Source organism: Nicotiana sylvestris, chromosome 6 (assembly GCF_000393655.2).
Source record: "Nicotiana sylvestris chromosome 6, ASM39365v2, whole genome shotgun sequence".
NCBI lineage: Eukaryota > Viridiplantae > Streptophyta > Magnoliopsida > Solanales > Solanaceae > Nicotiana > Nicotiana sylvestris.
This window is the reverse complement of record NC_091062.1, coordinates 62,758,264-62,772,657: the sequence shown is the minus strand read 5'-3', so window position 1 is coordinate 62,772,657 and position 14,394 is coordinate 62,758,264. Positions and strand designations below refer to the sequence as shown.

The window sequence follows — 14,394 nt, the reverse complement described above, 5'->3', positions numbered from 1 at the left end:
ATTTGACTTTTGCAACCAATTTATGTATTTCCGATCGATTTCAGTCGATTTCCTCTTCCGACCGATTTCGGTTAGTATACTGTGGACAGTTTTTGACAGTTTTTTAGCAGTGAGTGAAAAGGGTCAACTGAAGCAAAATGAATAGTGATAATTGATAATTTATGTAATCGACCAAACTGACTTGAGACCATATTAGCTTAGCTGTTTACAAACGAGAAATCCTTATTACCACAAACTTGAATAATACATATTCCATTAACTAGCGGAGACCCTGGGTACTGGTTCTCTAATTCAGCTGTTTTGACCATTCTCTAGTACATCGAAATCATATTTACTGAAACTGTAACACCATATTATAACAACAGAATTGCCTCAAATGTCCCAGGTGTAGCAATACTTAATGCCCAAAGTTAGTTCTCCTCATCATCCTCATGAAGTCATCAACATTAACCTCTCCATCACCTGCAATATTTACAGCCAAGAGTTCCTCAATATATTCCGTAACATGCAGCAACAGATTCAGGGGAAACGGAAAAAAAAAATTAGAACATCCCCTCCCTCCCTCCCAACCAAGGGGAGAGACAGAGCGGTGCAGAACTGTGAGTTATAGTCAAATTCAGCAACACCCAAAGAGAATTGTCCAAGGTGAACATCCAATCTTACGTGCACTGATATTTAATGAGGTGGATGTTGCATTGCATGCCACCTCAGTGCCCCTAATCCATATATAAAAACTAAAATTTAAAATACAATATTTTTCATGGTAGGGGTAATGATAGCAATAGTGGTGGAGGGGAAGGAAATTTTAGTGTTGGAAAAAATAGAAGGGAGGGCTAAAATGAGTTAGGGGTGCTGAGGTGGCAAGTCATGTGGCATCCACCTCAACAAATGTCAGTGTCACGTAGGATTGGATGTCCACTTTAGACAAACTTAACGGAAAGGGGTATATTTGAACTAATAATATAATGACAAGGCTATATTTGGACTCAAAGTATAACGAGGGGTACATTTAAACCTTTTCTGCTAGTACAGGGATATATTTGGCCCTTTTCCGTACATATAATCTAAGTCATGGGGTGTCGATGACCAGTACAAGAGTTGTGAGGTTCACTAATCAGCCAGTAAGATTTTACCAAGTGGAACTGCCTGGAGATAAGTAGTCCTGCAACATATTTCAACAACATTGACCTTGTTTACTGTTATCATATAGCTATGCTATTATTGAAATGTGTTCAGATCCCTCAATCGCATCACATGCTATAGTTTATGTGACCGAAGGCATAATGTCCACTGGAACCCCCATGGATTTTATCATCAACTTGATGAGTTAATTTCAAGATAGTTTGTGAAACATTAAACCAATCAACAATTCAACAGCTAACTGAATATTTATCTCGAAAAAAATAAAGTACAATGTCCTAAGATTAGAATTTTAATGTAAAAGGGACTCTCAAAAATTTCATGGTATTAGTATACAGCATCTGTTTCAGAGTTAGTAACAGTAACATATACAAACAATATAAAATCTTAATGTATTTGTAGCTAAGAGAAACTCAGGGGAAGACAAACATTAGACAAGGTCAACAACTAAGGTTTGGAAAAGATAAGACTTTCTTCTTAGTACGTCTGTTATATTATCTTAAACAAGTGGTAATATATATTAAGATGTCAATTTTTGGAATTTGGGTATAACAGTTTTTGGATTAGCTAGGTCTTTTCAGAAAGCTCCACCAGTAAAATATCTTAAATACCAACATATATTGAAACAAGTAAAGCACTAAAGCATAAAGAGGAAAACTAGATAATAAAGCCTAACTTACGATCTTGATCTGCCGCTTCTATCATTTCCTGGATTTCTCTGTCAGTAAATCGCTCCCCCAACTCATCGGCGATTCTTTGAATGTCTGCAAAAGAGATCTTCCCCTGCATTTAAATTATCTGATGATTAGTAACCAATAACAGAACTGTCAGGAAGACAACCAAATAAGCAGAAAGCAGGAGGGCAAGAAAAAGCAGGCACATTTTTATCTTGATCAATAACGTCGAATGCTTTCTTGAGCTCCTCTTTAGTATCCCTTTCTCCAAACTTGGCAGTCATCATGTGCACAAATTCATCAAAATCAATTGCACCACTGCCATCCTTGTCAACTTCTGCAATCATTCGATTGATCTCCTGGAATAACAAACACAGAGATCATAAGTGCACTAACACATACGAGAAGACCTGACAAGAAGAAGAAAAACTAAAATCAAGTTTTTAAGCCAGAAATAGACAATATGACACGATGGAAAGGCTCCAAATTAACAAAATGAGAGCGAGAGAGAGAGAGAGAGTAAATGATGAACTTATTCGCAAAATGACGCGTCAAATAACAAGTGAATGAGTAATCAAATAATATTAGAAATGTTAAAATAGTGATACAGGCACCTACAGTCCAAATCTTCGAGATTTTGCCGGTGGGATCAGCCAACATGTTATAGGCTAGGAATACAGAGCAAACAAAAATACAAAATGAAAATAAAAATAAAAAATCCTTTTCAATAATCTATAGATTCCTTTATTTCCCTGGATCAAAACAATAAGCTGCACATCCTTCAGTGCAACTACCTAAAGATCTTTGGCATCACTTCAGCACAGATAAACACAAAATAATGCAACTCAATTTATGTTTCAAGATCAAAATCACTCTGAAATTTGTAACCAGGCTGTCTACTTTGACAATCATGATGTACAAAGTGGAAGAGCTGCTAAACAGTCACTAGTAATTCATTATTTGATAGCCACACAAGACATCTACTAAGAATCCGGCTTAGTGTAGCAATGGAAAGAGCACACTCTTAAAATAAGCTCAACGTGTCCAAACAGGAAAAAGAATGAAAGATGAAAGAAATTTATGTTAATCATTGCAGGGTATGCAAACCTTTTTTGATAAGTAAAGATTAGCTTTTACTGAAATATCAGCAAAAAGATAATGCTGGGGAAAGTTACAAATCAAAATATAGAGGAGGCCATTACATGCAGGGTATAGGAGCATCGACGGCAAAAGAGGAAACAAAAAAAACCTGCATAAATATGCAACTTGAACATGAAAAACCAAAAGAACCAAACACAAATTCAAAAATCATAGAATCTTTCAGTCAGCAATAATAAAGCAAGAAAACTGCTATCTGTAATAGGACAAAAAGTAAAGTATTGAATCACATAATTCAAATTATACGCTTCAGAAACAAGTACAGATATTGTTGTCATTCCATATCTTCTAGACTTCTACTGTATGAAATGTGCTGTTAAACAGAACGATACAGTTGAATATAGAACTAGCATATAAATACCTCTTCAGTTGCTTCAAAACCCAGGGCCCTTAAAAAAAAAAGCATATTAGTTTTATTTATCAATAAAATGAAGCAGGAAAGATACCACAGACCATGAGAATGTGGGAGAAAGTAGAATTATCAAAAAGTCAAAGAAGGTTATTTAATAGATATCGAGGACGTTGTAACCAAAGCAAGAAATTATCACAAACCTCATAGCAACATTGAGCTCTTTGGCATCAATGGTTCCTAAATAAGTTGCAAAAAATTAACACAGTCAGAAAGAAGTTTAAATATCAATAACCACATCTAGTATGGATCTCCTTGAGGTTTATTTTACTACCAGAGTTGTCTGTATCAAAAAGCTCAAAAGCCTCTCTTATTTCTTGCCTTTTCTGTTGAGTTAACCCCTGATTACGTCCTCTGGGTTTCTCTCTCCGTGATGCACCTCTGTAAAGGCTTGCCTGCAGGACGCCATAATTCAGGTGAGTGATACAGACTAAGATCAGAGATGGAGTAGTATCAAGCACATATCCAATATCACACAGTGTCCAGCCAGCTATCTTTCTATAGCATATTTCTTTCTCGATACATCTATTTAATTCTTTTCTTTTTGTGATGAAAGTGGTATCTGGGCTAGCTTGCGCTTACCTCGACTATTCCATCAGGTACCTGCTACCCTCCCATCAGCACAATTACCAAGTAACTCTACCCGCAATGGCTCAGGCATGGGAAGAAAATCACCTAGTGTTTTTTGCCTCCACGAAAATCTGAACCCGAAATCTCATGGTTTTCATATCAGACCCCTAAACCACCCTTGGGTGCAATTCAGATCTATATGTTATATCAATTGTTCAACTCGAACCAAGAGAATAGCATTGTAGACCTTTAGACGTCTGTGTGCGATAGAAAATTTAGCTACACTCATAGAATTAGGTCGATAGAGGTAAAGGATGCCATAAAAAAATATGAAGATTCGCAAAGCTTGTGGTCCAGATAGCATCTATATAGAGGTCTGGAAGTGCCTGGTAGAGATCGGAGTAGAATGACTCACATTCACAAAGCTATTTAATGCTATACTAAGAAGTGGTAGAATGCCCAAAAAGTGGAGAAAGAGTACCCTGATACCAATTTATAAAAATAATGGAGATATTCAAAGTTGTGCGAACTATGTGGCACTAAACTCATAACTCAAATGATGAAACTCTGGGAAAGAGTGATAAAGCGTAGACGGATAAATACGACAAGAGTGACAGAGAACCAGTTTGGATTTATGCCCGGTAGATCTATAACGGAAGCCATATTCTTGCTATGAAGATTGATGAAAATTTATCACGAAAGGAAGAAAGATCTATCCATGGTATTTATTGATCTAGAGAAAGCATATGATAGAGTGTTACGGAAGGTCCTTTGGTGCGGGAAGGAGAAGAAAGGAATTCATAATAACCAAGTCAGTCCTTTACGAGGGGATTCATTTGACATGTTTTAATTGAGGGAGAAGGGTCGGGCAGGTATGGGTAACCGAGTCTGGTTGGGTTTTCTTAATTATGGGTTGGTTCTTTCACTCAGACAATGCCATGTGTCATGTCCTTTAAAACATGGGTAAATGTAGAACTTTGATGAACGGTAAAGGTATTATATGAACTGAAAGTATAACAAGAGACACGATTGAACAATAAAAAAAAGTAAAGGCGTATATCCGACCCTTTTCTGTTATATAAATGCCATAAAGGATATGTATCAAAGAGCCATCACTAGCGTGAGAATAGTAGTAGGAGATACAGAAGGTTCCCTAAAATAAAGGGTTTATACCATGGTTCGGCATTGAGCCCCTACTTGCTTACCCTAGTTTGATGGATGAGCTAACCAACACAATACAAGATGAGGTCCCATAGTGTATCTTATTTGTTGATGACATTGTGTTAATTGACAAAACTAGTGAGGTTGTCAACCAAAAGCTTGAGATATGGAGAAGCGCCTTGGAGACTAAGCTATAGAATAAATAGAAGTAAGACTGAATACATGCATTGTAAGTTTAGTCAGCATGAGAAGAACGAAGTTAAGGTGAGACTAGATGGGATTGTGGTGCCAAAATGCAAATAATTTAAATACATAGGTTTGTTGTTTCGAGAGAATGGCATAATAGATGAAGATGTTACCCATAGGATTAAAATCGGATGGATGAAATCGAAAAGTACTAATGGAGTGTAGTGTGATAGAAGGATGCCTACCAAAGAGAAAGGTAAATACTATAGAACAGTTATAAAATCGCAATATGATATGATAGTGTATATTAGGCTACTAAAGTCTAACATATTCATAAGATGAGTGTTGCAGAGATACTGTGCTAAGATGGATGTATGGCCATAAAAGATTAGAAAAGATAAAAAATGACCACATTCGCCAAAAGGTTCAAGTAGCATGCATTGAGGATAAAATAAGAGAAGGTCGCTTGAGATGGTTTGATCATATCTTGCGCCGCCGTACAGAGGCACTGGTATTTAGGTGTGAAACTATTGTAAGTGAAGGTATTAGAAAGGGGCGAGGTAGACCTAAAATCACATGTAAGGAAGTTGTCTCGAAAGATCTACAAATCCTTGGAATTAGTACACACTTAGCTAAAGATTTGGCACAATGGAAGAAAAAGATTCATATATGTAACACTTACTAGTTATGAATAGGCATAAATATTACTATGTTTCTTATTATTATTACTATTTTATATATTTTATTTTGGCATGATGATGATATGAGCTAAGCTTAAGGAAAAAAGTGAGGATTCATCTTGCCAACCCCAACTTTGTTTGGGACTGAGGCGTAATTAATGTTGTTTGTATCATGTCGTTCTCCTGGAATACTAAGTTAGATATCTGAATTGTCTGCATTTAGACACCACATCCCATCTAACCACACTTTATTCTTTCTAGACCAGGTTGTTTTGTTTTTCAATCTCATTCTTCTAAAGAAAAGGTAAAGAAAACTTACAATTTTAATTTACTTTCCCAAGTATTTAAACGCAATGCATAAGAAAACACAAGAGGAGAGGCTATATAAGTCGCAGCATTTAGAACTTGTTGGTTCAACAAAATGTTTTTTGGCACCATATACTGCCATCATAGCGGATTTTCTTTTTGATAAGGGTAAATTTTATAAATGGAAAGGACAGCACTAAGAAAGTGACCATTTCATAGCCAACATATACTGTTAGAGAGGACAAAAGGGAGATACATTTGGAGAAGGATGATGAAGATAAGGGATGAGAATCAGAGAGTTGGAAGCAAGTTCTTATGTGTCATCAGAGGATCATCGGCGGTTATGTTTGAAGTGCTAATTGGAGATAAAAGACTTGCTCCATGCTTAGATTAATGTGTTGTCAACAACTTATATTACTCTCTAGAGCATGGTGTTTGATTAATATTTAACACCCACTTGACTAGCTTTACAGCACGTCATACTACAGATTTTTCGAAAAGAGAAATAACCAGGTGGAGTGGCACGGCATCAGAGCTTGGGTTCCTTGAGATATATGAAAATTTTCACATAGCACAAGATTCTCAAAAAAGAAGAAAAAAGAGGTCTGAAGACCTATAGCTAAACTATCTAATTGAAACCTTAATGTAATATGATAGATTACTTTTTTTAAATTACCCATACAACTTAGGGAGTATCGGCACGTCGAAAAACATAAACATGAAGGGGAACAAACACAAGAAAATGAAGTAGCTGGGTAAGACCACCTTCCAGCATAAACTATCTTTCCCGTTTTTAATCTTGTATTTTTGTTCCCTTTTAGTTGACAAATCATAAACCGGACATGTTTCTTTTCCTAGTGACATAATCTGATTTTCCAATCAGATCAACAGCTCAAAAGAGCTCTATGCTTCTATCACAAATGAAAACAACCACAGCTCAGGATGTTTTCATATAGATTGCAGTTACGGAAGAAAGTAAAAAAGGAAATAACAGCGGCGTTTCACCCCTTGTGAAAGCTCTTCATGTATTTCTACCTAATTATAAGCTGAAACGAACTTTCTTTTTCTTTTCTTTTCAAGTGCTAGAACCCCCCCCCCCTCTTCCCACCTCTCTTCGTCTCCGGTTTCGTTCAGGGGAGGAGCTAGAAACCCAAATACGAGTTCGACTGAACCCACTAATTGTATTAGTATTAAGAAATTCATTAAGAGTCTATTGAAAAGCGGTGCATAATTATTAATTATTGCTAGGGTCGTAATTATACACCCAGGTAAATATGTACAAACATTAAATTTAGAATTCAGTTACTTGAAGTTATCTTCTAAATTTCAGAAACTCATAAAGTTGAAATCCTAGCTCCACCTTTGGGTCCTTTCCAACAACAATCTATTTCCTTTTACCTCAAACAAAGAAAGCTACCAACAAAAGATCAACACCTCCACATAAACATAAATAAAAATATTCAAAGAAAAGGACATTCAAAAAGGCTAGAATCATTACCGTTGATCTTTCTTCTAAATAAGTCTGCAAAAAAAATCAAAAGGAAAAAAAAGAAGGATTAATAACATCCAAGCAGTATTAGAGAACTCCAAAAGGGTATTAGCAGAAATTGTATTAAACAGGAAACTGAGGCAAGTTTCTCCATGCGTTATAGTAATTCTTGAACTTGTGAAAAAAGTAAATCAAAACGAAGAGAATCTTATGAAATTGAAGAAGAAGCTAGTACCATTTTGATAAAGACTTAGAATGATGAGAGGGAGATCTAGGAGATGGTCGTCTGGGTAGAGTTGTACTGCTTCTTCTAGGAGGAGGAAACGCGTTGGACTATTTCTGAAACTGAAAAGGATTTTCAATAACTCCCATGTTTTTTATTTTATTTTGGGAAAGGGTAATTTCACTTAGACCCGTGAAGTTCAGATTCTTACCTCTATTGGCTGCCCCAAGTGCAAGGCTGGAAAAAAAGATAAGCATAAAGGAGGGTATCTTTACTTAGACCCCTGAAGTTTTAAATTCTGAAAGTTTCACCTCAAATAGTAGTAGTAGTAGTGACGACCTCAGTAACTATACCTGGGATTTCAGGTATTATTTGGAAGGATTTATGAATTATGATCCGGTAATTATTTGGATCAACAAATTTGAACCTAATTTCGAAAAAAAAATTGATGAAATAATGTGAAGACATTATATGCGAAATGATACCATATGATGATTGTTTACCCTTAAAACGGATAACAATTAAATTTATACGCGGTTTTAAGGATATGTGGATTGCTTCAATACAAATAATCAAGAATATTAGATAAACGATTTAAAAACAAAATGAATAATCAAACCAATTGTAATATTACGACCCAGCTCGAACTTAGGTCGAACAGTAGTTTTGCCCTCGATCGGATCTTTGGTTCAAAGCCAATTGTGAATGAAAAATAAACAGTAAAGTAAGAACTTTGCAATAGTTAGAAAGCAGAAAAATAAATTTGTATTGCCTTGATTTGCGTCTTAGAATATGTGTTATCAAAGAAAGACTTCCTCTTATATAGTAGGAGAGTTTCATTCCTAGTACAAGTCTAAAAAAGATAAAAATCTTCCTTTCTTGTTAATTACTGATTTGTAACGGACATCAGGCGAGATCTACACCGTGATATCCTATTAGGTACGGATATTGCGGCCCTCTGTTAGTCATGCATAATCGTTTGCCATATTTCCCGAAGTCTTAGAGCTCGTTTTGGGTCCGAGGAGCATTGCTTTATCATGCCCGATGATGAGCACATCGTTCACCTTTCATGGGTCTCGGTACGAAAGACTCCCATCCTCGATTTCAACCTCGTGTGCCCGTGCCCTTCTTCCGTCTTCTTCACCGGGAAATCGGAGTATGCATTGTCCCCCATTTTACCCGTATACAGATAGTCTCCTCGTTTTCCGAAGAGTAGGTTTGCTGGAACAATGGGAAACGAATAGATGAACCCTGGTTTCTTCCCTAGTAAGTTATAACTGAGATGGCGGGTAAATCGAAAAGTCCCATCAGTCGCGTCGTTCTAACTTCGGACACGTGTTGGTTATCGGCTGGCTGTCTTTGAATATGAAAGTCGCGCATTGATTGCATTTTCCCCTATAAAAGCTTCAACCCTCTTCATCTCTTCCACTTTCTGATTCTAGACTTTACCTTCGATCACTCTAACGGCTTTTAAATTCTCCAGATCTTCTTACATTGTTCATTGAGCCTTTATATCTTTATCTTCATACTTCTTCTTTGAACTTTTATCCCAAACCTTCATATTTTCATTCTATCTTCAAATCTCTGTATTTTCCTTAGACCTATATTTTCCAGATTATAATGGCTAAAACATCCAAGTCAATGCCTCAACGGGCCATCCCTTCATCTTCCCACCCGATCGCAGATGCCGAGGTGGTCGTTCCCAAGGTAGCTCAAGAGCCCCCCATGAAGAGCTTCATACCTAGGAGCTTCTCAATCGCGAATGACTTCAAGGTCGAGAAGGCCTCTAGTCAACAAGATCGAGGCGAGGAAACATGGAGATACATATGCTCCGTTAATTAATAAACCCTACCCGTAGTCGAGCGGACTGTAAATGGGAGGGTAAGGACGTGGTCATTGTCACACCCCAAACTCAGGGAGCGCGGCCTGCGCTCAACCGAGTGAATCTTGTCAAGCAAGCCTGTTGAACACTTTCTACCCAACTCACCCATGATTTAAAGAGAATGCATAACTTGAAAATTGACCAACAAAGAGATCACGTAGACAATACCAAATACCTAACCATTAGTTACTTCATTTAATAAGTCTCCAAAATAGTAAGTTTCACAACCATAGTTTACAAATGGGAGCATGTGATACAATTAGGACATTTTTAGGTCAATTTTTCCCACACCAATACTGTATGCGGCGAAATTAGAGGGTCTAATTTCTTGCTGTTAAGTCACTTCAGAAGAACACCTCGAGGCCCCGAGGACGCGTAGCTATGACCAAGTTCCCCCCTTCGGAGCTCGTCGAGGCCCGACCTGAAGAGAATACTGATCGAGGATAGAATCAAATGGGGAGTTTCCAAGACACGCGGCTACGTCTAACAAAGTTGGTCTGCCTAGAACCTGCCCATAACCAATACCAGGGTGTCATGTCTAGCCGCTCATCTCCATATCTTTACAATTAATGCATTTTGTACTATGTTAGGATTCCCCTCCTATATAAAGGGGATCCTCACCATTTGTAAGGGACCTGATGTTTCTCCAACTATTCTACATAAGGAAAATAACAACCCTCTCTTTTCTCTCTAACTTACTCGCCCGAGATTACCACTTTCATTTATTACATTCATACTTGTTCTTCATTTATCGTTTGTCTTTGGCCATAAAGAGCCTCTATTAATTATATTCTAACTATTAGCCCTTCCCTGGTTGTCCCCGATAGCTCAAGCTCGAGCTCAGGCATCGACCTCGAGGCCCCTCATCGGCCAGTCTGAGGCTCGAATAGCTAACCCTCCCCCCCTCGTTTGATTATAGCTCCATTTCAGCTTGCATTTCATCTTTTAACTTCATACATATAGCATCAATTGCTTACACAACTAGCATAAAAATAGATCACGTATTTTTAGAGTCACATTAACAAATTTAATTGTCATTACCATTTTCACGATAAACAGTTTGGCGCCCACCATGGGGCTAAAAATAATAGTGATTATTTTCTTACTGGTTTCATTACACAACGCAAGTTATCTTTCACACTTTTTCTTGTCCAAGATCTCCGATTTCGGGTCAAAATGTCTGGCTTATTGAACAGAGTTGAGAATAACAACCTCAAAAATCATGGGGAAAACGGGGTGGTTGTTCCAATTGTCGGCGCGCCACCACAGAACCCTAATAATGCACTAGGACCGATTCCAGCGGACGCGGGTTCGCAAGACGTACAACAGGTCGATGAAACCTCACACACCGACGAGAGTATACAACATGGCGACCAACAGGAAGCCCAAAAAACCCTGGCTCGGGAAGAAAGGGAAATTATCCTTCACGTTATTTTTAAAATATTGCAGGCACAACAGCTGGCTATCGCTCAGCTGCAAAGCTACCCAAAAACTCCTAGCACGGTAGGATTGAGAGTTACTCCTCCGGCCGAACAAGTACTAGAGAGATCGAGCAATAACGGAATGGTAACCGATCTCGCCGTCATAAAAATGCTCGAGGACCTCACCAGAAGGATCGAGTCAGGCAAGAAAATGATAGCAGCTAACGAAAAAGAGGTTGAAACCTACAACTTCAGAGTCGACCAAATCCCGGGCGCGCCCCCGATCCTGAAAGGTGTAGATTCGAAGAAGTTCGTGCAGCGGCCATTTCCAGCGGAAGCAGCCCTAAAACCCATTCCAAAGAAGTTTAGAATGTCAGAACTCCCAAAATACAACGGGACCTCAGATCCCAACGAACACGCTCACTTTATCTTTGCACGAAAACTCTTCGAGTTTCCGCACAAAGAGGGGCAGCTGTGAGCACGTGATTTTTGCCTTACGAAAACTACTCCAAAATAAATCAAAAAATAAAATAAATTTCTTTTACTGTGTAATTCTTGAATTTGCGTGGTGTTAAATATTTGTGTTATGTCCGTAAATGTTTACTTTGTCATAATAAAATGAAAATTAAAATAAAATACATGTTGCATGCATATAGGATTTAATTATGCATTTGAAAGATAATTTAAATAAAATCACAAAAAATATGCATTCGTTCTATTTTTAAATATGTTACTGTATGATTAATGTTTTGACTATGTGTTAAATAGTTGTTATAAAGTAATTAATATTTTGTGTAAGGTTAAAATTGTTTTATAATTTTATTAAGGATTTTTTAATGATAAATAATAAAATAAAATAAGTTGTAAATAAAAATTGGACCTGGATTAAAATCCAGGCCCAAATCAAATTACCCCCCCCCCCCACAGCCCAAACTCAGATCTAAACCTAACAGCCCCAAATCGACATCATAGCTTCCCCTAACCACCCTAGGTATGGATTTGTTGCTTGTTTGGATCGAATCACTTCCGAGCTTCTCGAATCTTCTTTTGAAGATTCGGACCAAACAAGAACAAACTCAGATCTATTCTAAATTGACACCAAATGACCCCTAGGTTACCCTCACCCTTGTGTCGTATTTGGTCCCCCTCGAATCTGACCAGAAATGGTTAAGTCCCAAATCGAATCTTCAAAAAAAACCTAGAAATACCAGACTTTTGGATTATGTCCAAATTAAATAAAGATTGAGGTTTAATCGACCTTAGTCGAAGTATTTTCAGTGGAAAATACTTCGACTAAGGTCTGTTTGATTTCAAACAAAGTCCGAATCCAAGTTGAGTCCGAGTCGGAATAAAATTGAAGGATTCAAAGGTATTTTTTCTGTTTCTTATGTGTATTCTACATGTATTCTATGTTTGTTTCATTAGTCTGTTTAATTTTTCATGATTTTCTAGTCAATTCTGTTATACTGTCTCATACTCGTCTATTTGATCAGAATTATACTATTGTTTCTGTTGTTTATGAATGTTCATAATATGTGTAATCGACTCGATTAAGTTCGTCGATTAGTTGTTTTGTAAATTCTTATTGCCATTAATGCTGTTTGTAATACCCTGTTTATCTGTTTGGAATTGTTTATTGTCATTGAACTCAGTCAATTAGTTCTTCCCAATTAATTGATTCTCGTTTAATAATTCAGAAAGTTTGTCAATAGTGTGTATATATTATTTTCTGAACAGGGCATTGTCAGTATATTGACAATGCTCCTGTGTATGTTTGATCTTGATTCAATGTTTAAGTCCAGTCTGAATTGTTATAATGATTTCATTGATATGTTGTTATGATGTTAGTTCTGAATTCAGTGTAATTTTACAAATGTTGATTAGATGTAATTGTGTTAGAAGGTTACATTCTTAGTTAGGATTCAGTCCAAAACTTTAGGATTGGTTATAGCTGCTTAAACAGATTTTAAAATCTGTATTGTTAGATTCTGAATTTAAGGCAGTAATAACAGTAATTACAGTAGGAAATCTGGGACATTTTCTGGGATAAAACAGTAAGGGTAATGTGACATAATAGTGGGCTGAAAGTGGTTTGTTAATGGTTTTAATTTAATAGGATAGTGGGAAACAAAGGGTAATGGGCTGCTGAAAAACAGGATAATAGCACTCAATAGGATTTAAAGTATTCAAAAGTAGTTTTAATGGAAACTTTTTGATTTTAAAAGGAGAAAAGGGTCCAAGAAGCACTAAAAGAGTATAGGACCAGCCCTGTATAAATACAGGGAGCTGGACTGATTTAAGGGACAGACTTGAGTAGATTTTAAAGAGAGAAAAAAAGAGTGCGAAATTGAGGAGGAAAAATCAGAGTTTAAGGTCAGATTGTAAAGAGAAAGGAATAAGTTTTAAGGATTAGATTTTAAAACTGAAGAGGAGGGCTTTCAGACAGAAAGGAAAGAAGAGAAGAAAACAGAAACAGAAAAAAATCAGAAATAGGAATCCGAAACAGGAAGAAACTGAAAATCTGAAAAAATGTTATCCTTCTAGAATCTGTCCGTTGTTTATTTTTTTTGTGGATATTATTCAGTCTGAATCTGAAATCTTTCCCTCAAGTGTCTGTCACTATTCATCTGGGTTAACGGGTCTTGTTCAGACTTGCTGTGTTATTGGTATATTCTGCTGGTTTTGTTACTGCTGCAACTGCTGAAAATTTACTTCTTCTACCTTCATTTTCAGGTACATATCTCTTAAATTCTATGTTGGAAAGAGATTCAACATGACAAATAAATAAAGTTTGAATTGTAATACTATCTTCTATTCATTTAAGTTCTTTAGTTAATAATTTCAGCTTTGGTTTCATGTTGGTTAACCAGTAGTGAGTTCGACTCGATGGCTACAAGTTAATTGTCTTATTTTGAAATTCATATAAAACTTTGTAATAATGTTATCCATGTCAAAATTTCATTAGTTTAGTTATCTTTGAGTTGTGTAAATAGGAAGCATGGCAGAAAGTTGGCTTTTATTTACACTTTATGGTATTGTTAGCTAGGTATAGTATAATATGGAAATATCAAGGAAAAATACGCTATTGGTTTATT

The 14,394-nt window shown here is 36.7% G+C and overlaps 1 protein-coding gene across 1 annotated transcript; it reads right to left on the bottom strand.

Moving 5' to 3' along the window:
- Positions 1–128: 128 nt before the first annotated feature.
- Positions 129–8,178, bottom strand: LOC104236170 (probable calcium-binding protein CML20). Its single transcript, XM_009790049.2, has 8 exons — positions 8,009–8,178; positions 7,783–7,806; positions 3,656–3,776; positions 3,525–3,561; positions 3,334–3,361; positions 2,021–2,173; positions 1,821–1,923; positions 129–462 (listed from the first exon to the last, which is right to left on the bottom strand). Exons 1-8 carry the CDS (start codon positions 8,009–8,011, stop codon positions 398–400), a joined length of 534 nt encoding a protein of 177 aa, XP_009788351.1. The 5' UTR covers positions 8,012–8,178; the 3' UTR covers positions 129–397.
- Positions 8,179–14,394: the final 6,216 nt, after the last annotated feature.